At 48.2% G+C, this 23,774-nt stretch overlaps 1 protein-coding gene across 18 annotated transcripts in view; it reads left to right on the top strand.

Moving 5' to 3' along the window:
* Positions 1 to 23,774, top strand: part of UBR5 (ubiquitin protein ligase E3 component n-recognin 5) — a 2,064,863-nt gene that overhangs the window by 1,169,429 nt on the left and 871,660 nt on the right. For 10 of the 18 annotated variants that reach the window (XM_086966085.1, XM_086966077.1, XM_086966078.1 and 7 more), the window contains 3 exons: positions 3,452 to 3,578; positions 3,694 to 3,823; positions 6,066 to 6,226. In XM_086966085.1, coding sequence (XP_086822211.1) covers positions 3,452 to 3,578; positions 3,694 to 3,823; positions 6,066 to 6,226 — 418 coding nt within the window. The remainder of the gene's footprint in view (positions 1 to 3,451; positions 3,579 to 3,693; positions 3,824 to 6,065; positions 6,227 to 23,774) is intronic. The other 8 variants (XM_086966080.1, XM_086966079.1, XM_086966088.1 and 5 more) reach the window with 1 other exon arrangement.

Below are 23,774 nucleotides of genomic sequence, written 5' to 3'. Positions count from 1 at the left end.
CTCTTCGTCTTCTGACTCTAAAGACTGCATTCCTGGTTGCCATCACCTCTGCCAGGAGAGTGAGTGAGCTCCAGGCTCTATCCTCTAAACCTCCTTTCCTCTCTGTCCATCTGCACATACGACGGACGCGGAGCCGCACAACGACACATACTGACGCGCATTGGTACTGCTAGCAAAACTTTCCGGATCCAGTCTGATGCCTGGGGATATTTTAAGGTAAGGAATCTATCACTAATTAATGTCTCTTACAGATATATCGTTACACAAGTAGTAACTATTGGCGAGATCTGCCCCCCACCGCCCCAGGGAGCAAACAGCCAAAAGCATTGCCCCCAAATGGGAATGACCCTTGCCCAAGGGGCCACTCCCCACAGTTAGTCCCTGGTGGGCTAGTGGGCTTTTATATGTTAAATTATTGGTGAGATCTGCCCCCCCAGGGCAAAACATATGGGCCCCAAAAGAGAGCGACCCTTGCCTAAGGGGCCGCTACCTGCACGCTGAATTGGCATTTAAATTTTTAAAAAAACATTACCCCCAATGGGGAGTGACCCTTGCCCAAGGGGCCAGCACCCACAGTTTGTCCGTGGTGGTCTAGTGGGCTTTAAATCCCACCCCCCAGGGGGGCAGACCGCCAAAGCATATGGGCCCCAAAAGGGGAGTGACCCTTGCCTAAGGGGCCGCTCCCCGCATGCTGTATTAGCATTTACATTTTTTTTTTAATTTCCCCCAATGGGGATTGACCCTTGCCCAAGGGGCCTCTCCCCACAGTTTGTCTCTGGTGGTCTAGTTGGCTTTAAATTTTAAAATACTGGCAAGATCTGCCCCCCTCCTCCCCCATTCCAGCGATAGAATAAGACTTTGTTGTTGCGTATCTGGGTTGGAAGTCAGCTTTCTTGGTTAATGAATTGATCCTTCCGACCATGTTATTAGAATGGGTCTTAAAAGTCCTTTTTATGATTTTGTAGGAACAGGTTTCCTTCAAGAATTTCTTTGCTTTTGTACAGAATCTGGTTTACATGGCGTTCGTTTGTCCTTTAGCTAGTCTGGGTCCTGAGTTTACTTACCCATTGTGTTAAATGCTAATGTTGGACTATTGTCAAATGTCTTTGGATAGGACATTATCCTACTTTCCTTAAGGCTTGGATTTTTCTGCGCCTGAGGGACTGTTTCTTATTTACATTCTCTGTTGTCATTGCCGCAGCTTTTATAAAGAGCCCAAGTTCTTTTTCATCTAGTTCCCACACATATCTGGTAGATTGCTGATTGCGACTGGCCGGTTCCTGTTGAGAATTTTGTAGGATTCATTCGCAGACCCTTCACCAATGGGTATAGCTATGGTATTTAATTCAAAAGTTAAGGATTCCGTGGCTAGATGTCTCCATCAGATGAGCAAATTATGTACCTTCAGTAATGGATTATCTGGTAGAGATTGAGTCTAGCCGCAGATTCCTGAACGCCCTGCCCATCCTCCCCGCACTGTGAATGATCTGTAGTGTAAAGGTTATTACCCCTTTTTCAGTACTGGTTTTATACGCCAGTAATCGCTGTTTCACGGGATTGTGTGATTCAACGGATCATTGGGTCTTACTCCTTTACCTTTAGTTGGTATTGCTATACCTTTTCTTTATAATTGCTTTGTCATTCTGTGAACTACCTTGATGTAGGAGTTATCCCGCTTTTCAGTACTGATTTTATACACCGCTGATCACTGTTTCATGCAGTTGTTTGACTCAACGAACCATTTGATTTTGTCTTTATAGGTCTTTTCTTGGTATTAACACACCATACATTTCCATTCGTGAGTGATCGGTAGAATGATAGGTGTTTCCTTCGCAAAGATGGTTTATAACACTAGTGCACTGGGTTTCATGTGGTTTATGCTTTATCGATTTATTTAAGGGTTTTTTCCTTAGTCTTTGTCTGGTATTATCATACCATTTATTGTTACTTTCTAATTTTTAATCTTTTTGGCTCACTGTTTCCAGAGTCAGTTTCTAAAGTGTTATCGACGTCTGCGCACCGGAGGGGACTTCTATGGCTCCACTGACATCACCACCGGAGTCAACGTTATTACGGAGCCATATGATGCCGACCCCCGGCGCGCAGAGGTACTGCTGAAAAATCTCTGGATACAGTCTGACGCCTGGGGAGAATTCAAAAGTTAAGGAATCTGCAGCTAAACTTCATCTCTACCAGATAATATGATACTGAAAGGAAGTAACTTGTTCCTCACTCCCAGAACTGCTGGGTCTGCTCTGACATTACAAATCACTCTGCTACTGGCTACTCAAGAACTTACAATTTTCATAGGTAAAGGCAGTTTGGCTGACCTAATGGATGGTCTGTTCCGTTGATCAAAACTCATTTTTTGTCTGATTAAATTAATTTTGTCTATTACTAGTAAAATGTATGTGCTCAAATTTTTACCATTTCCTGATGCAACAATGGACAGTACCCTTTGGTATCCAGATGATGTGAACTATATAAATGATTAAACATATGCAGATGCATATTTGCCATATACACACTATATGGAGTTTTAAAGCTAATCTGCAAACAACTAGGAAGCTTTAAAATGAAATCAGTAATAGAAGCCTTGGTTAAGAACTGGAAGCAGAAACTAAGCTGGTGAATGAAGCAAAGCCGATGATGTAATGAAGATTGAAGGGAAAAAAAACTGGACAGCAGGCCTAAAATATGTGCTCTCAAACTTACACGTGAAATGAGGTGGACAAAGATGGAAAGTATACATAATAGCAGGTGCCATTTAGGCATTAAAATAAGAGTATGTCAAAATATTAGTACTAAAAAAGTATTTGAGACGTTGCAACGAACAATCTATGCCGCTATTTAAAAGTTACTTATTACAGTAGTGTTCTTACAAATGAATACAGATTTTCCTTCAGATTCCTCACCTAGAGTTCTTTCCTAATCCCTGGCAAGATCCATATTGTTTTCAAACTACAGTAAAGCATTAATGCAAGATGGTGCTGTTGCAGAGTCAAACTCTGGTCCATGAGGCATCAACCATAAGGGATCATACAACCCCATAAAGGTAACACACTACACCAGGGACACCCCTTCAACCAGAGCTGGTAAAAAAGTGGATCAAAATAAACATTTGAAAAAACAAAAAAATATTACCTGACCGCATATAAACTTAACAGAGGGGGTGGCGGTACAGTTCGAAAGAACCCATGGGAACGTCCATATCCATGAAAAAGGAACCGGTTTCCATAGTCTAATATAAACAACGTAGCTCTTAGGTCACATCTATTCTTTCCTTCTATTGTACTGTTAACCTTATATAGCGTAAATCCCTTTTTTTTTAACGAATATCCCTCATTTGATTTGTGGGTATGTTAGAGGCTGTTATAAAACTCATAAAAAACACATTAAATATACTTTTCAATTGTTTTCTAAACTAAGCATACGTTTTACTTCTTATTAGATTCTGACATGCCGGACCATGACTTGGAGCCACCAAGGTTTGCACAACTTGCTTTGGAGCGGGTTTTACAAGACTGGAATGCTCTGAAATCTATGATTATGTTCGGTTCACAAGAGAATAAAGACCCGTGAGTGTTTGTGTTTGTTCCCTTTTGATATTAATTGTGAAAAAAAGATCTAATATGAACGTTTATTTAGCCTTTTAATTCAAATTGCACCCTTCTTACTATGTGTTTGTTTAAGTCTTAGTGCCAGCAGTAGAATAGGCCATCTTCTACCTGAGGAACAAATCTACCTTAATCAACAAAGTGGTACTATTCGGTTGGATTGTTTCACACATTGCCTTATTGTCAAGTGTACTGCAGATATTTTGGTAAGATTTTATTTATTTTTCACGGTCTTACTTTTAATATTTTCCAGGTTATGATCACCATAAACAAAACATGTGACCCAAGCTCAAAAGAGCATTTTTGTTAAGGACAAGACAGATTGTAAAACTTCCTACTTCTTGATTTGAGAAGATGATTTTTACTATATATATATATATATATATATATATATACATATATATATATATATGTATATATGTATGTGTATATATGTATGTGTGTATGTATATATGTATATATATGTGTATGTATGTATATATATATATTGTACAGTGATTTTGTCACTTTGGTATATTTTGTAAAAAACACTTTCAGCATAGAGAAAAGTTAAAGCTTTGTTTTACCATGTGCTGCTGTTAAACTCATGCTGTGCAGGCTCCTGTCATCTATTGTTAAGCTCAAAACGTTATAAGTTTTTTGGTTTGTCTTCGATAAGTTCTTTCGGTTTTGAGTTGACTCATAACACCTCTCGTCAAACCCAGAATGCATCTGGTCACACACTGCTATTTTTTTTCTCTATCTGGTTCAAACGTTGTTTTAGTGTTGTATTAAATCTATGTATCAAGAGATACTTAATTGCCAGAGAGGCAAATACTGATTGATGTATATCTGAATCTAGAAGATAGGCTCGTAAAATGCACAACTGCAAACTCAGTGTCTTGCTCACATGCAGCAGGCTCTCCTCCGTTGACTGGCTCGCTCCATCAAGGTCATCTATAATCCCCCTGGTGTCTCCAGAAGATACAAATATTCTTAGGGGCCACTCAGCTCGGCAACAGGCAAAGCTTATCCCAACCAAGAGCAAGTGATATTTTATTTGTCACTTCCCCTCTACCAAATGTTGTATCCGTTGATAGTGAGATCGATAATGAAGCTGTTAGGAGTGGTGGCATATTGCATTGCAATGGCTTTAAATGTACAGTTGCACATGCACCTATTGCAGGAATGTCTTGCAAGGCAGTGATCACCAGGGACTGGGGGGGATCTAGGGTTGATGTAGCCTAGCTTTCATCAGTATTGGCCTTCGTGAGCTCCACTTTCATACCTGGAGACTTAGTTATGACAGCTGAATACCTTTGACCTTCCTCTGGAGGTAGTTGATGTCATCTTGGCTGAAAAACGCCCCTTGACAAAAACTGTAGACGCCTGTCAACGGAATACATTTTTGACTTGGCTCGCTGCAGGCAGACCCTCTACAAGCTAAGTTATCCCAAGTTTTGTTTGTTTTGACCCTAGCCCGGCAAGGTTTCACCCAGTGTAAAAAGGTATCCTTCATCTTTTTTTGCTATTCCCACATCAGTCCTCAATTTCAGTCACCGGTTGTGGTGTTTTCGATAAGCCTACAACACCGTTTTCGTCACTCTTCCTCTGTCATGCCACAGTGGGGCCTTATCTTGGGTCTCACATATTTAATGTTTACTCCCTTTGAGCCACTTCATAGCTGCCCTTGTTTCTTCTCACTCTAAAGATGGTGTTCCTCATTACAATAACATTGGTGCAGCGTTTAATGGAGCTTCAAGCTCTGTGTCTGGGTCGAGGACATCCTAAAGAGCAACTGACGTTAGCACTCCTTAGTGACACCTATACAAGTTACGCACGTCATTTCCAGAGTGGATCTGTGTCTGTGTGAAGCTGCATACCACCATCTACCGGTTTGCCGAGGTATTGCTGGAAACGTTTCCAGATCCAGTCTCAGGCCTGGAAAATATTTGAAAGGTGAGTTATCAGAGGTTAGATAGTCTCGACCAGAATGAGGGTTACCGAAGGTAACTTTCTTTTTAGTGCTGCTCAAATTTCATTTAAACTTATACAGAGAATCAATTTTTCTAATGATCATGCTGTCTCTTTTCTGTGATATACCTTGCTGCACACATTTAACAGCTTGCCTATTGATATTGGTTGAATACGTTTTTTTTTTATTGAACAAATTCCTTGATGCATACTATATATGCAGATCTGCAGAGTATGTTGTTTATTACCATTGTTGGGAGAGAAGAGCTCCATGAATCTCTTGAGGCTTCATCTTCCATGAGTCATTGCCCATTTCCACATGCAGTAAAGGTAATAAATCACGTATTACACTGTGCTTCTGCATATGTATAATTTTGAGAATTTTTCTTCACTCGGGGCTTTCTGCTTTGACGATTCAAAAGCACAGCTTCATGCCATGTGTGATTTTATTTTCCCTATTCATGATGAGCGACCTAAACAATGTTTTTCCTTAAGCTTTTAGATACCTTGCTGGGGACACTTGTCAAGGAACTTCAAAACAAATACACTTTGGGACGAAAAGAAGAAGCTATTGCAGTTACAATGAGATTCCTGCGATCAGTGGCAAGAGTGTTTGTCATTCTTAGTGTAGAGATGGCGTCTTCCAAAAAAAAGAAGTATGTATTTTTATACTGCAATCTAAGTTAACTGTTGTGTACCATACATTTGCAGTTCTAATAATATGTATGTACAATGCAATTTGAATGCATTGTCTTAATTTCGATTGTAACCATTATTTTGACTTTTTATGCTATAGAGGGTTTTCTTATTGGTTGCTTGTTTTTATTATTGCAACATTCGTATTTCATAAAATGTCTCTGCCAAGGCTTACAATGTCTTCCCTCGTATGTCACTGATCAGTGTGTGCTGTTGATTCTTTTACGAAAAATTTAGCATGTTCACAGTTTAACATAAGTGGAAAAAAAAAAGAATTGAGGCCGGGTCCTTCTTCCATCCTACAGTCTCTTTTAAGCCCACAAGGAGAGTTTTAACATACGTGCCTTAGGAGCAAAGAAGCACATTTCCACCCCTCCCACCAAAAAGTGGGAATTTATTAAATTTCATAAAAGTTCACATGTTCTGGTTGTTGTGATAACTGAAAGTGTTCACTTTTAAATCAGCTCCACAACGTACAGAATATATGTCCCTTGTTTTCTACAGTGACAATTAAGCACCAATAGGGGCATATTGTTTCATTAGAATAACAGATGTAGACCACAGATTTACAGTGACCTTCAATTGTTTTTATAGATTTGTTCAAGTTTTTGCACTTTATTGTGCAGTATGTAGCAGTTGCAGGATGACAATCCGTAATGACGTTCTGTACATATTTTATCCTGTCTACGTGTTCCGCACCTTTGAGAAATTTTAGCAACATAGAATCAAAACATTAACACTGGACATCAACTGCTCCTCCCCTCCCTACTAGTAGCCCAGCTGGGGTGCTTAGTTGCGCTCTCACTCCCAACACTAAATACTGGTCACTCTTCCAGCCCATTCCAGAGGAAGAGATAGTCAAACTTATCTCCACCTCTAAACCTTCATCTCACACCCTAGACCCTCTCCCTGCTCAACTCACGAAAAAATGTATACTCCCTAGCTCCACTCTGATGTAGGATTATAAACGGCTCCCTAAAAAACGGAATCGTTCCAGATTGTCTGAAAGTGGGACAAGTCACCAACCTGCTGAGAAAACCAGGCCTGGACATAAATCAATCAATCAGTGACACTTATATAGCGCGCTACCTACCCGTAGGGTCTCAAGGCGCTGGGGAGGGGGGGTGCCGCTACTGCTCGAACAGCCAGGTCTTCAGCTTCTTCCTGAAGGAGAGGTGGTCTTGGGTCAGGCGCAGGTCGGTCGGGAGGGAGTTCCAGGTCTTGGCGGCCAGGTAGGAGAAGGACCTTCCTCCTGTAGTCGCTCTTCGGATGCGGGGGACGGGGGCGAGGTCGTGGTTGGCAGATCGGAGGTGGCGTTTGGGAGCGTAGAAGTTGATCTGGCTGTTGAGGTAGCTCGGGCCTTGGTCGTGTAGGGCTTTGTGTGCGTGGGTGAGGAGGCGGAAGGTGATTCTTTTGTTGACGGGGAGCCAGTGGAGGTCTCTCAGATGTCCGGTGATGTGGCTGGTTCGTGGGATGTCGAGGATGAGTCTGGCTGAGGCGTTCTGGATCCGCTGGAGTCTCTTTTGGAGCTTGGCGGTGGTACCGGCGTAGAGGGCGTTGCCGTAGTCCAGTCGGCTGGTGACGAGGGCCTGGGTGACGGTCTTCCTGGTCTCGGTGGGGATCCACCAGAAGATCTTCCGTAGCATGCGTAAGATGTTGAAGCACGCCGAGGAGACGTTGTTGACTTGCCTGGTCATGGAGAGGGAGGAGTCCAGGGTGAAGCCCAGGTTGCGTGCATGGTCTGTCGGTTTGGGTGCGGTGCCCAGGGCGGGAGGCCACCAGGAGTCGTCCCAGGCGGAGGGTGAAGAGCCCAGGATGAGGACCTCCGTCTTGTCAGAGTTCAATTTCAGGCGGCTGGTCGTCATCCACTCGGCTACCTCTTTCATCCCTTCGTGCAGGTTGGCTCTGGCGGAGGTGGGGTCGTTGGTCAGGGAGAGGATCAGCTGGGTGTCGTCGGCGTAGGAGATTATGCTGAGGTTGTGTTTGCGTACGATGGCCGCGAGGGGGCTCATGTAGACGTTGAAGAGGGTGGGGCTCAGCGATGAGCCTTGAGGGACGCCGCAGATGACTTCGGAGGCCTCTGACTTGTACGGTGGTAGGCGGACTCTCTGTGTTCTTCCGTCGAGGAAGGAGATGATCCATTCCAGCGCCTTGTCCTGGATCCCGATGTTGCTGAGGCGCTGTACTAGGGTGCGGTGGCAGACCGTGTCGAATGCCGCGGAGAGGTCTAGGAGGATGAGGGCCCCTGTTTCTCCATTGTCCATCAGGGCTCGGATGTCATCGGTGGCGGCGATGAGGGCGGTCTCGGTGCTGTGATTGGCTCGGAAGCCGGACTGTGAGGGGTCGAGGGATCCGTTCGTCTCGAGGAAGGCGGCCATCTGCTTGTTGACGGTCTTCTCGATGACTTTGGCTGGAAACGGGAGGAGCGAGATGGGGCGGTAGTTCTTGAGTTCGGTGGGGTCCGCTGTTGGTTTCTTGAGTAGAGCGCTGAGTTCGGCGTGTTTCCAGCTCTCAGGGAAGGTGGCGGTGTCGAAGGATGTGTTGATGATGTCTCGCAGGTGGGGTGCGATGACAGCGTCGGCCTTGTTGAAGACGTGGTGAGGGCAGGGGTCGGTCGGTGATCCGGAGTGGATGGAGTTCATCGTGCGGATGGTGTCTTCGGTGCTGATCGGGGTCCAGGCGTGGAGGGTGGTGGTGGGGGGTGGTTGTTCGGTCATGGTGTGCGTTGGTTGGTTGGTGAAGCTGTTGTGTATGTTAGCGATCTTGTTGTGGAAGTATGAAGCGAGGGAGTTGCAGAGGTCATGCGATGGGGTGATGTCGTTGTTTCCTGCGCTGGGGTTGGAAAGCTCTTTCACGATGTTGAAGAGTTCCTTGCAGTTGTGTGCGTTGTTGTCCAACCGGTCCTTGAATGCTGTTTTCTTGGCGGCGCGGATCAGCTGGTGGTGTTTCCGGGTGGCAAGCTTGAAGGAGGTCCTGTTGTCCGGTGTAGGTTCCCTTCTCCAGACTTTCTCGAGGGCTCGGCAGTTCTTCTTGGAGCTCTTGAGTTCGTCGGTGAACCATGGGGCTTTCTTGCTGCCGGGTCTGCTAGGCGGGGTTCTCAGCGGGGCGAGCTCGTCCGCGCAGATGCTGATCCACTTCGTGAGGTTGTCGGCGGCCTGGCTGGGGTTCGCAGAGCTGGCAGGAGGGTGCTGGCTCAGGGAGGTGGCGAGCTGGTCTGCTGTGATCTTGTTCCAGCTTCTGCGGGCGGCCTGTTGCTGGTGGTGGTGGGTCGTCGTTCTCTTGAAGGTGAAGTGGACGCAGCTGTGGTCCGTCCATTGAAGCTCTGTGGCGTGGCTGAAGTCGATGTCTGTGCTGGAAGAGAAGACTGCGTCGAGTGTGTGTCCGGCGAGGTGGGTGGGGGTGGACACCAGCTGCTTGAGTCCTAGATTGGCGAGGTTGTCGAGCAGGGTGCTGGTGTTGCGGTCGTTGTTGTTCTCCAGATGGAAGTTGAGGTCCCCCAGGAGGATGTAGTCAGCGGAGGGGAGGGCATGTGGGCTGACGAAGTCGGCGATGTCCTCGCTGAATTGTGTGCGTGGTCCAGGGGGTCGGTAGATCAGGGTGCCTCTGAGGGTGGTGTTCGGGTTGGTGTGGATCTGGAAATGCAGGTGTTCGGCGGTGGTCAGGGTGTTGTCGGTGCTGGTCGTGAGACGGATGGTGTTCCTGTGGATGATGGCGATGCCTCCTCCCATCTGGTTGGCGTTGCGGTCCCTCCGGACGATCTTGTAGCCCTCTGGGATAGCGATGGCGATGTCGGGAGCTGAAGAGGCGTTCATCCAGGTCTCCGTGAGGAAGGCAACGCCAGGGGCTGTGGCGTCTAGAAGGTTCCAGAGTTCGATGGCGTGTCTGTGGACGGAGCGGGTGTTGAGCAGGATGCACTTGAGGTGGGTGCTGCTGGTGTTCGATTTGGCGGGTGCTGGTGCGAGGCAGGTCCAGATGCAGGTGAATTTGCAGGCGTGGCAGCTGAAAGGTCCGTGGGTACGTCGTGGAGTGGCTTGATGGCATTCTGGGAGTCGGCCGGTGTTGAGTGCGATGAGGGTGGCGACGGAGTACGTCAGGCGGGTCGGCCGGGGTCTTCGGGGGCCAGGGGTCCTGGCGCTGGTCGCGATCCGGTCGCGGACGGGCGCAGACGGGCTTACCTTTGGCGCGCCTTCGGCGCACAATCGGCGCGCCCGCTGCGCGTGACCGCTGCGCGTTCGCACGGTCGCCATTTAAGGCGAAGTGCGCGGGTGGGCGGAGCAGCTGGGAGGCGGAAGCGGGGAGTGAACAGAAGAGAAAAAGGGGCGGGGCAAATGGCGGTGGCGGGAAGCGGGGAGGGAGAGCGGAGGGCGGCGAGGTAGGCGGGCAAACAGGAAGGAAATTGACACATGGCACAAAAGGTTATATTAAATTACACAGGCACAAATGGAGGGCACAAATAAAGGCAAAACAGGAAGGAAAACGATAACGATGTCTCGGCACACAGAATACAGGCACAAATGGCGGGCAAAACAAGGTAAAAACAGCCTAAGAAACGATCACTCGGCACAGAAGAAAACAAGCACAAATTAAGGACAAAAACGGCTGGCGAAAACCACAGGGGAGCGAGCAAGGCGGCAGCGAGGCCGGCGGCGAGACAGAAGGCAGGCAATGGGGCACACGCAGCAGCTGGTGGCCGTGCGGCGCGGGGGTGTCCTACAAGTGACCTAAACTTCAGACTCTTATCCAACCTTCCTCTTATTTTCAAAATCCTAGAAAGAGGTGTACTCCAACAACTAACTCAACACCTGGACAATACCAACCTCCTCGACTCCCATCAGTCGGGATTCAGGAAAGGATGCTGCACAGAAACCGTAATCCTCAACATAATTGATGATATTCACAAATCACTGGATTCAGACCAATGCTGCCTCCTCATTCTCCTAGACCTATCGGCAGCATTCGACACAGTTCACCACAAACTGCTCCTCAAAGCTCTCGAAGAAAGGGCTGGTCTAGACGAGGTGGTCCTCAAATGGTTCTCTTCATTTCTACTCAACCGCTCCCAGAGAATTTACATCAGAAGCTTCAAATTCGACCTTCAGCCAGTCTTGGGGGAGTCCCCCAAGGATCAGTGCTCTCCCCTCTACTCTTTAACATTTACATGGAACCCCTCGCCACCTTACTCAGAAAAGCTAACATCCCTTTTCACCTTTATGCTGATGACACCCAAATCTACTTGGAAATCACCTCTGCTAAAGGCATCCAAAGACCCAATGAAACACTAAGAGAAGTGCATGTTGGCTGTCCAGCAACCACTTAAACTGAACCAGGACAAAACCAAGCTACTCCTCATCTCAAACAAAAAAGAGAACCCACAAGTGGTCGAGTGGCTAAAAGAGATTGATGCGCTCAACGGGAACCTCACCCTGGCCGATTCTGTTAAATTATTAGGAATCACACTACACTCAAAACTGGACATGACCAAACACATTAAGATTTCGGCTAAGAGCACCTTCCTTAACCTGAAGCTACTAAACAAAATAAAACCTTTCATTCCACCCAAAGATCTTCAACAAGCCACTCAAGCATTTGTGCTGTCAAGACTGGACTATGGAAATGCTGTCCTCTCGGGAATAGCAAAAACACACCTTGCTCCGCTGAAAATAACTCTCACTATGGCTGCCAGAATGGTCACTGGAATAAAGAAATTTGACCACATCTCTCCTGTACTCAAAGAACTCAAGTGGCTACCAATAGAAATGTGGGCGTACTTCAGAACGGCCTGCCTCACCCACAAAGCCCTCCACACAGGCAAACCCCAATATCTGGCGTCTAAACTCAAAAAAGCAGGTGAGAACAGGAACCTCAGAAGCTCCAATACCTTACATCTTATCCCGCTAAAACCACGAAAACAAAAAACCACGGCCAGATCCTTTGCCGGCAATGCGCCCAAAATATGGAATTCTTCCCCCCCCCCCCCCGCATCAGAACTATTCCCTCCTTTGCTAAATTCAAAAGTCAGCTCAAAATCCTGTTCCTTGATCGATCCATAGCGATCAGATAGGATCAGTTGGAGTGCTGAAAATGACACTAAACCTCTCTCTATTGTGGGTTAACAAGTCCTTGTAACGGAACTCCTCAACATCTTCTTCACTATGACACTCATCCGAATTGTCTCACTGTATTGCAATATGTTCTGCTTTCTTTCGCTCGCTTTATTGTAATATGTTCTGCTCGCATTTGTTCAGCTCTGTAACTCTTGTGAAGCGCTCCGATACCCTCCGGTCAGGCTAGCGTTATACAAAAATTTGTAAATAAATAAAATAAATTCAGCCTGGTAGCTGGTATGTTAGAAGCTGTTAGGTTCTGCTTAGTCGAATCTCTGTCCTTCCCCTGTTGTGTATAATCCAACCTCAATGTCCCGCTGCATTGAGCACACTAGTGCAACAACTAGAACTCATTGCACTTCAGTAATTCTTGTGTCTTCGTCTTGCTCCTTCCTAACTGATTGAATTACTTTGACTGTCAAGCCAGATAAGTGCTGCTGAAAGTAAAGTTGTCACTTAATTTGATTACCTGAGGCCCCCTCTGTGCCTGCAATACTTGGCGCATATGTGAGAATTGCCAGCAAGCTGTTTGTTTTTCCCGCCTTTTGGACAATAGCTGTGCTTCACTTCAAATTTTTCCCCCTCTTGCTAGAAAAATAGAACATGGCATCACATCTTAATTGATTTTCCCTTTTGGCCTTGTCATTTTTTTATCTTGCAACTTCATTCCTACAGTATGTTTTATTCCACGTTTCATTCCCCAATTGGGTTTGAAAATTGAAATGAATTTCTTCCCTCTGTTTTTACGCTGGACCTAGGATTAGACTGGCCGTTCTTAGTTATTAATCGCTATATAACATGCAATTTGTGTTTGACGAAGCTATGAATTGGCAAGCTGTTTACCATTGTGAGCTGGAATTGTTTTAAGGTAGCTGAAACACCATCTCCTGCCGATGAAGAGACCGATTTCAACAAGAGGTTTTTACTACCAGTCAGAGGATCACTTCTATGCTACTATGACCTCTACTTTTATTCTTCTGAGAGGACCTGTTGGATAGGATACACTTCGTAGAAAGACCTGGCAGATGTTTTCTATTGAGATTTACTTGTTAATTGAAAAAGATACTGTTTGGGGCACTACTTGTAACTTTTGACACCTATGAATAATATACACCCAATTTGGTAGGCTGAAAGATTGCTTTGTGAGGGCCTTTCCTCCTTGATATTTGATACATATTCAAGGGTGCAGAAGGTTGGATTTCCTCTTGATTAAGTTTTCAGTTTTACCTAATATCAGTGTTTAATGATTGTTGCAATGTACTGAGGTACAAGAAACCAGATAAAGGTTTTTACAAACTATAAAGCTTCAGTATTTCAGATTTGTCATTGGACAGCAACTTTAATGAACATCAGTTCTGTTCAGAGTGCCCTTCAGCATGAAGTGTGCTACCAGACTGTCCATGAAGTTTTTCTTTCTGTTTTTCCCAGCTCATCCTTGCCTTTAGGGGATAAATGTGTTCCCTTATTCAGTCTGTAGATTCATGTCTTCAAAATGTTGTTCTAATTTACTGTGATGCATGTATCAATCAATCAATCAGTCAGATTTATATAGCGTGCTACTCACCCGATAGGGTCTCAAGGCGCTGGGGGGAGGGGTCCGTTACTGCTCGAAAAGCCAGGTCTTGAGTTGCTTCCTGAAGGAGAGATGGTCCTGGGTCAGTCGTAGGTGTATGGGGAGGGAGTTCCATGTCTTGGCTGTCGGGTAGGAGAAGGATCTTCCTCCGGCGGTGGCTCTGCGAATGCATAGTACGGTGGCGAGGGCGACGTTGGTCGATCGCAGCTGGCGGGTGGGTGTGTAGAAGGTGAGGCGGTTGTTGAGGTACTAGGGGCCCAGGTCGTGGAGAGCTTTGTGTGCATGGGTGAGGAGTCTGAACGTGATCCTCTAGTTGACGGGGAGCCAGTGCAGGTCTTTCAGGTGGGCAGAGATGTGGCTGTGATGGGGGATGTCCAGGATGAGTCGTGCAGAGGCGTTCTGTATGCGCTGGAGTCTTTTCTGTAGTTTGGCTGTGGTTCCTGCGTAGAGGGTGTTCCCGTAGTCCAGTCGGCTGGTGACGAGTGTCTGGGTGACCGTCTTCCTAGTTTCGGTTGGGATCCATTGGAAGATCTTACGGAGCATGCTCAGGGTGTTGAAACAGGATGACGGCATGACGTTGACTTGTTTGGTCATCGAGAGGGAGGAGTCCAGGATGAAGCCCAGGTTTCATGCGTAGTCCGTTGGCTTGGGGGTGGTACCCAGGGCAGGGGGCCACCAGGAGTCGTCCCAGGCGGAAGGGGATGATCCCAGGATGAGGACTTCCGTCTTGTCTGAGTTCAGTTTCAGGCGGCTGTTCTTCATCCACTCGGCGACGTCTTTCATTCCTTCGTGTAGGCTGGCTATGGCGGTGGGGGGGGTCGTTGGTGAGGGAGAGGATCAGCTGGTTGTTGTCAGCGTAGGAGATGATGTTAAGGTTGTGTTGGCGTGCGATGGCTGCCAGGGGGCTCATGTAGACGTTAAAGAGGGTGGGGTTGAGCGATGATCCTTGTGGTACTCCGCAGATGACTTCAGTGGCCGCGGATAGGAACAGGGGGAGACGGACCCGTTGGGTTCTTCCGGCGAAGAACGAGATGATCCAGTCCAATGCCTTCTCTTGGATTCCGGTGTTGCTGAGGCGCTGTATCAGTGTGCAGGGGCAGACTGTGTCGATCGCTGCAGAGAGGTCCAGGAGGATGAGGGCAGCTGTTTCCCCATTGTCGAGCAGGGATCTGATGTAGTCGGTGGCTGCGATGAGGGCGGTCTCGGTGCTGTGATCCGTTTGTCTCGAGGAATGCGGTGAGCTCTTTGTTGACAATCTTCTCGATGACTTTGGCAGGAAAAGGGAGGAGCCAGATGGGGACGGAAGTTCTTGAGGTCGGTGGTGTCTGCTGTCTGTTTCTTCAGGAGGGCACTGAGTTCTGCATGCTTCCAGTTCTCCGGGAAGGTGGCGGTGGTGAAGGAGATGTTGATAATGTCTCGCAGTTGGGGTGCGGTGATGGAGTTGGCCTTGTTGAAGACGTGGTGGGGGCAGGAGTCGGTGGGGGATCCGGAGTGGATGGTGTTCATCGTGCGGGTGGTGTCTTCGGTGCTGACTGTGGTCCAGTTGCAGAGGGTGGGGGGCGTTGGTTCAGTGGTAGGGTGCGTGGTCTGTGTGTCGAAGCTGTTGTGTATGTCCGCGATCTTGCAGTGGAAAAATGAGGCGAGAGAGTCAGAGGTCTTGCGATGGTGTGATGTCGTTGTTTCCGGAGCTGGGGTTGGAGAGCTCTTTGACGATGCTGAAGAGTTCCTTGCTGTTGTGGGAGTTGTTGTCCAGTCGTTCTTTGAATGTTGCTCTTTTGGTGGTACGGATCAGCTGGTGGTGTATGCGGGTGGCGTTCTTGAGGGCTGTCATGTTTTCTGTAGTCTGGTCGTGGCGCCATGTCTGTTTGAGGGTGCGGCAGTTTTTCTTGGAAGTTTTGAGTTCGCTGGTGAACCACAGGGCTTTCTTGCTGCCGGGTCTGCTGGGTGCGTTCTTCAGGGGTGCAAGGTCGTCGGTGCAGTTGGTGAGCCATTGTGTAAAGTTGCGGGCTGCTTCGTTGGGGTCTGATGTGCTGGCCGGGAGGGTTCTGGCTGAGGGAGGTGGTGAGCTGGTCGACTGTGATCTTGCTCCAGCTCCTGCGGGGAACCTGTTGTGGGTGGTGGTGGGTCGTGGTTCTCCTGAAGTAGAAGTGGACGCAGCTGTGATCAGTCCAAAGGAGTCTGGTGGAGTGGCTGGAGGAGATGTGCTGGCTGGAGGAGAAGACGGGGTCAAGGGCGTGACCGGCGTAGTGGGTGGGGGTGTTCACCAGTTGCTTGAGTCCGAGGTTGGTGAGGTTGTCCAGTAGAGCGACTGTGTTGCCGTCATTGTTGTTCTCCAGGTGGAACTTGAGGTCCCCTGGGAGGATGCATCTAATATCAAGGAAAGGAAGGCTGCCCCATTTATTTAAGTTAAAGGCTCTTATAGAGTCCAACAACTATTGTTCAATGAACACAACTTTGAGCTCACTTTCAATCAGGGCCATTCACTGAGAATTCAGACACAGGATACAAAAATATATCATTTTATTTTTATAGATCTTTTTCTCAAAGGCATGTTTGTACAAAATTGACAATGGTTCAATCACATAGAATTCAAAAAGGCGCCCCTGGTCTCCCATTCATTCTTCATCACAGCAACATTCTAAGAAAGTCTCATCACCCATTCCAGCATTCATATCCTATTCATACATTCAGTGACCATCGTACACTAGTACACTGAAGTTGTCCTGCGACATCCACTCAGCAATTCGCGGGGGAGAAAAATGGTGGGAATAGCAGGACAGAACGTAACCACGCCAACGCGCGTTTCAGTGCTCAGCCCGATCTACGGCCGCACCTTCATCAGGGCATGTATACGGTGGGAAACAGGCAGGGGCAACAAGAAGTCAGGAAAGCGGCCACTCAAAAGGAAGGGGTCACATGAAAAACAGTCTGATACACTTTCGAAGATGATGATTAAGAGAATTTGCGTGGTTCTAGGAGGAACGGTTGCCTCAAGCAGAAATGTTCATGAAAAAGTCCCAAGAAACGGGGCCTTGTTATCTGCATAAAATGCTAAAGAGCGGGCGCAGCTTCCTAAGCGCAGTCTCCAGTCGGGATGGAATTTTCTTCCAAAAACAATGTTTCTTTTGCCCTCCGATAATCAAAAGAAGATCGAGAACACAGAGGGTTTGACAGATGTGACCTGTCACAACCTCGTCGAGAAGGTAACCGGCATGCGGAAACGTCAGGGGATGGTAAATAAAGAAGCTCTCGAGGATGCCGGTTTCAGGGTTCCTACACTGCTGATCCGTCCGTCCAAGAACGCGGGTTCAACTGTTAGGAGGATGCAGTCCGAGGAGGCGAGGGCGTGTGGGCTGACGAAGTCTGCGATGGCTTCGCTGAACTGTGTGCGGGGTCCCGGGGGTCTGTAGATGAGAGTGCCTCTGAGGGTGGTCTTGGGGTTGGTGTGTATCTGGAAGTGGAGGTGCTCGGCGGCGGTGAGGGTGTCGTCGGAGTTGGTCGTAGTGCAGATGGTGTTCTTGTGGACGATGGCGATGCCTCCTCCGGTCTGGTTGACGCGATCCTTCCAGGTGATCTTGTATCCATCCGGGATGGCAATGGCGATGTCCGGGGCTGAGGAGGCGTTCATCCAGGTTTCCGTGAGGAAGGCGACATCAGGTGATGTTGTGTCGAGGAGGTTCCAGAGTTCGGCGGCGTGTCTGTGGACGAAGCGGGTGTTGAGCAGGATGCATTTGAGGTGGTTGTTGTCGGTGTCTGGCCTTTCGGGGGTGGTGCAGCTCTGGTGGCAGGAAAAAGTGCAGGCTTGGCAGGAGAAGGGTCCGTGGGTTCGTTTCGGGGAGGCTTGGTAGCAGGCGGGGATTCGGCCTGGGTTGAGTGCGTTGAGGGTGGTGGTGGTGGCGGCGTCGTAGGTCCGTCCTGTGGGCTGGTATCTTCGAAGGCCAGGGGTCCTGGCACTGGGCGCGGTCCAGGCGCGGATGGGCTTGCCATTGGCGCGCCCACAGCGCATGAATGATGCGCGTACGCGTGGACTCCGCCATAAATGGCGAAGTGGGAGGGAGGAGCAGCTGGGAGGCGGGAGCGGGGCGGCGAATGGGGAAGGGAGGGGAGGATACAGAAAGGAAAATGGGGCGGGCGGCAGGGGAGCAGCGGCGGGGAGAGGGGGGGGGTGCACAGACGGGAGAAACTATCTCGAGGGGCGGCGAGAGAGAGGAAAGTACAATCACGGAAACAGAGGCAAAAATGGCAGATACAAATACAGGGCGCAAAATACAATCACCAAATACAAATACCGATTCTAAGTACAGGAGGGACAAAAGTAGAGGAAGCAGAAGACGCAAACTTGCGGCAGTAGCGGAGAAGCCTGGGCGCACTCACGAGGAGCCGTGTGGTGCGAGGAGCGACAGGCCCTTCGACAGGGTCAAAGGTCACAGCTCGCTACCGCTCGGACTCCGCAATAAATGGCCAAGTGGGAGGGAGGAGCAGCTGGGAGCGGGGCGCTGAATAGGGAGGGGAGGATACAGAAAGGAAAAGGGGGCGGGCCTCAGGGGAGCAGCGGCGGGGAGCGGGGGGGTAGATAGGCGGGAGAAACTATCTCTAAGGGCGGCGTGGGAGAGGAAGGTACAATCACAGAAACAGAGGCAAAAAGGGCAGATGATTGATTATTGTTTGGGGGGTTAAGTGACCACGTCGAAGGATAAGACCACCACCTCCCAGATATCAAGTTCAGGAATTTGTATAGCGCACTACTCACCCAGGGGGTCTCAAGGCGCTTGGGGAGGGGGTGCATTATTTATCGAACAGCCAGGTTTTAAGTTCCTTTCTGAAGGAGATGCGGTTCTGTGTAAGGCGGAGGTGAGTGGGGAGAGAATTCCAGGTTTTGGCCGCTAAGTCGGAGAAGGATCTTCCTCCCATGGTGTATCTGTGGATGCGCGGAATTGCGGCGAGAGCTTGATTGGATGATCGTAGTTGGCGGGTGGGTGTGTAGAAGGACAGTCGTGTGTTGAGGCATTCGGGTCCTAGGTCGTAGAGGGCCTTGTGTGCGTGGGTGAGGAGACGGAATGTTATTCTCTTGTTGACGGGGAGCCAGTGGAGTTCCTTCAGGTGACCGGAAATGTGAGCTTGACGGGGGATGTCCAGTATGAGTCTGGCTGAGGCGTTTTGGATGCGTTGGAGTTTTTTCTGTAGTTTGGCTGTGGTTCCGGCGTAAAGGGTATTTCCATAATCCAGTCGGCTAGTGACCAGTGCGTGGGTGACTGTCTTTCTTTCGGTGGGGATCCAACGGAAGATTTTTTTGAGCATGCGTAGGATGTTGAAGCATGAAGATGAGACGGCGTTGACTTGTCTGATCATCGAGAGGGAGGAGTTTAGGATGAAGCCCAGGTTACGTGCGTGATCTGTAGGTATGGGTGCTGTACCCAGGGCCGGTGGCCACCATGAGTCGTCCCAGGCAGAGGGGGATGATCCTAAGATGAGGACTTCAGTTTTGTCCGATTTTAGTTTTTAACGGCTGTTCTTCATCCATTCGGCTATTTCTTTCATTCCTTCGTGTAGATTGGTTTTGGCGGTGTTTGGGTTTTTGGTGAGGGAGAGGATCAGCTGGGTGTCGTCTGCGTAGGAGATGATGTTGAGGTTGTGTTGTCCCGCGATGGATGCGAGGGGACTCATGTAAAAGTTGAAGAGGGTGGGACTGAGTGATGATCCTTGTGGTACGCCGCAGATGACTTCGGTGGCCTCTGATTTGAATGGGGGAGGCGGACTCTCTGGGTTCTTCCGGCAAGGAACGAGATGATCCAGTCCAAAGCTTTTCCTTGTATTCTGACGTTGCTGAGGTGTTATATGAGGGTGCTATGACAGACTGTGTCGAAGGCGGCGGAGAGGTCAAGTAGGATGAGGGCAACTGTTTCTCCGTTGTCCAGTAGCGTTCGAATGTCGTCTGTAGCTGCGATGAGGGCGGTTTCGGTGCTGTGTTTGGATCGAAAGCCGGACTGTGAGGGGTCGAGGGAATTGTTGGATTCAAGGAAGGCGGCGAGCTGACTATTGACGGCTTTCTCCATGACTTTGGCAGGGACTGGGAGGAGTGAGATGGGGCGGTAGTTCTTAAGTTCAGAGGGGTCTGCTGTGGGTTTCTTCAGAAGGGCGCTGAGTTCGGCATGTTTCCAGCTTTCCGGGAAGGTAGCGGAGTTGAAGGAACAGTTGATGACATCGCGGAGATGGGATGCGATGATGGAGTCTGCTTTGTTGAAGATGTGGTGGGGACATTGGTCTGTTGGTGAACCTGAGTGGATGGAGTTCATCAGGCGGATGGATGGTGTCTTCAGTAGTGATTGGGTTCCAGGCGCAAAGGTTGTGAGAGTGCTGTTTTGGTTCGGAGGTGGGTGGAGTGAACTGTTCTTTGGGCTGGTTTTCAAAGCTGTTATGTATGTCGGCAATTTTGTTGTGGTCGAAAGAGGATAAAGAGTCGCAGAGGTCTTGGGAGGGAGTGATGTCGTTGGTGCCGGCGGTGGGGTTGGTAAATTCTTTAACGATGTTGAATAGTTCCTTGCTGTTGTGGGCGTTGTTGTCGAGTCGATCCTTGAATGCTGATTTCTTGGTGGATCGGATCAATTGGTGGTGTTTGCGGGTGGCGTCCTTGAAGGTGGTCAGGTTGTCAGTGGTTGGGTTTTTTCTCCAGGTTTTCTCGAGGGTACAACATAACTTCTTGGATTTCTTAAGGTCATCGTTGAACCAGGGGGCCTTTTTGCTACCTTGTTTGATCTGGTGGTTTTTCAAGGGTGCTAATTCGTCAGCGCTGTGGGTGAACCATTGTGTGAGTTTGGTGGCAGCTTGGTTTGGGTCCGATGATATGGCAGGAGGGTTTTGGTTAAGCAATGTGAAGAGTTGGTCGGTGGTGATTTTGTTCCAGTTTCTTCGAGGAATAGGTTGTGGGGGGTTGTGGGTCGTGGTTTTTTTGTAGCTGAAGTGAACGCAGCTGTGGTCCGTCCAATGGAGAGCTATGGTGTGATCGAAGGAGATGTGTTTGCTGGAGGTGAAGATAGGGTCGAGCGTGTGTCCGGCAAGGTGGGTGGGGGTGTCAACAAGTTGTTTGAGTCCGAGATTGGCCAGTTTGTCCAGAAGGGTGGTGGTGTTGCTGTCGTTTTTCTTTTCCAGGTGGAAGTTGAGGTCTCCCAGTAGAATGTAGTTCTCGGAGGTGAGGGCATGTGGGCTGATGAAGTCAGTGATGTCTTCGATGAATTGTGTGTGGGTTCCTGGTGGTCTGTAGATGAGGGTGCCTCTAAGTGTGGTCCTGGGGTCGGTGTGGGTCTGGAAGTGAAGGTGTTCGGCGGTCGCAAGGTAATCGTCGGAGCTGGTCGAGATTCTGATGGTGTTCTTATGGACGATGGCAATGCCTCCTCCTGTTTGGTAGGTGCGGTCTTTTCGGATGATCTTGTAAGCGTCAGAGATGGCTATGGCAATGTGGTAATATATTCAAAGCCGTTAGGCTTAAATGAAAGGCAACATGTAAAGTATTTAAGCACTAGTCACAACACTCAGTAAAATTCCAAACCAATTTTAAAATAAAGATAAATATTTATTGAATAGAATTAGACCAAAACAACAAAAATTCAATAGGAGGTACCAGAGAGATGAATTCCGAAAGATTTTAGTGGAAATATATTAAAATACACAAATCTCCATTCATAGTCTATTGAAGTGTTCGATATGGACCTAGACGCAATTTGAGGCTAACCGCAATGTAGCCCTGGCCGGATATTCCTAAGCGTTTGATCCTGGTGAAAGTATGGAAATCAAAAAGTTCAAAAACATTTCTAGGTCGCAGTGCACATAAGACTCTGGCAATTTTTTAGGCGAAAAATCCTTGCTGAGCAGGCCGCCTCTGATATTGTATCCTCCGCAATATGTTTTCCAGCCCCTTGTGCAAAATCAAGTGCTTGATTTTGCGCGTTGGGCAGGAGAAGATATCACGTCTCATCCAAACAAGTCCTTCAATCATGATGTGGCTTACTTGATTGTACTGTCTGGACTGACACTCTTAGAAATGGTGATGCTCAACATATATAATGAATAAAACTCTACCTGAATTATTTTTGAACTGGGATAACAGATTGAGAGAATTACCAGAACTGTACACAGATATCACCAGAAGCCCACATAAAGTCCTTTCAGATGAAATGCATTGTTTTGGCTGATCAATGTAAAAGCTTTAAAGGGCATTAAAAGAAGAAGTTACCAAATGAATGTGCCACTCTGTTGCAATTTGAATTGTGCATGTTTCTTGTACTAAATTGGTATTAACAATAATCATTGTACTATAAGCTCTTTCGGTCCTACCAGTTAAGTACATGATATGAAATGCTGCAGATGGAAGTAAAAGTCAATGGAAATGAGCATGCACATATAACACTTAAACCTCATCTATGTATGCACCCAGTAAAAGTACTCTGGGAATACGTGATGCCATCATGACAGCAAGCGAGGTGGTGTGCAACAAACAGTCCGCATCTTAAGGCGCTGGAAGCGCCCAGACTTTCCTTGGCGTGATGACACGAGCACAGCCACAAATTTACACTAGAGTGGCAACTGCACAAATGGTTGTTGATGGCAACCAGGAAAACTAAGCCTTTGGCTGCCAGCAGCTGCATATGGGGCAAGAGGGAATGCCCGCCCAAGGAATGGTTGGTTGAAGTACACAGTAAAGGAACTTGAAACTTCAGAGGTGGGGTGGGGGTGTCTTGTGACTGAACGCTAGGTGAAAATCCAAAAACCGCCCGTACTAGAGTGACTAAAAGTCATGGTTATAGGCTGAGGCACTTGGAAATGGAAGAACATTTAAATGATGAGTTTTTATACTGTGCATAGATCGCCATCTAGTGTGGGTTTGGGAGCATTGCACTTTGTTTTTCTTCTAAGTCTTTCCAGTCACAATGTAGGTGTCTCCTCCTTTGGGTGATACTGCGCATGGGCATCGACTCCATTCTTAGATTGTTTTTTCCGCCATCGGGTTTGGATGTGAATTTTTGCGTGTTTCTTTGAGCCTCCTTCGACGCTTAATCCACTACCCTCTACAGTTTTATCGATCGCGTTTCCCATTCTCAACGAATTGTTTACACTCGAAAACCTTTGATCGGAAGATTCGTGGAAGGCTGTTTGGCCTACCCACGCCAGGGTCCATAGCAGTCAATGGAACAAACTCCATTCAAGTTCTTTCCAGGGTGTCACGCTAAGTTTCCGCACACCGACTTGCATGAAGTGTGCAACCTTTGCCTATCACCAGAACACGATGAGAAGGACCACGACTCGTGTCGGTAGTTTCGATTGAAGAAGACTGTCTGTGACCGCCTGGCTCGACGTCGCGAAATGTACCAGCAAAGTGGCTCCATGCCGGATCTCCTCAAAGACGAGTCTGAACACAAATAATCACAAGCGCAGGAAGTCGAAATGGAGGAGGAACACATCTCCGTGTCTGAAGCTGACTCCGATGCCGAAGACCTCACCGGGACAACAGATCGTGAGAAAAGAGAATTCCTTTCCCTACCATCTACTCCATAAAAAGGCTCCGGTCTCTCCTCTGCCTTCGGGCCAAGGTCTGCACTGAGAAAAGGTTTTAAGTTCCCTGCTTTCGAGTTCGGCGTTGAAACATAAACAGCTGCCTTCCGGTTCGGGCTCTACTCGTCCCCACGCCGGTGCCGACCCGAAACCTTCGCCGTCGAAATCCAAACACCTTCTGGTTTCCGTGCCACCGGTCTATAAGGCTAAATCTTCGGAGCCGAAACTTTGACACCAAAACCGGCATCTAAAGAAGGTACTATAACTAAAGAGCCACGGACCGATATT

The sequence above is a fragment of the Lissotriton vulgaris genome, chromosome 4_1, assembly GCF_964263255.1.
Source record: "Lissotriton vulgaris chromosome 4_1, aLisVul1.2, whole genome shotgun sequence".
Classification (NCBI taxonomy): Eukaryota; Metazoa; Chordata; class Amphibia; order Caudata; family Salamandridae; genus Lissotriton; species Lissotriton vulgaris.
Note: the sequence above shows the minus strand (reverse complement) of the source record. Positions and strands in the feature narration are given on the sequence as shown.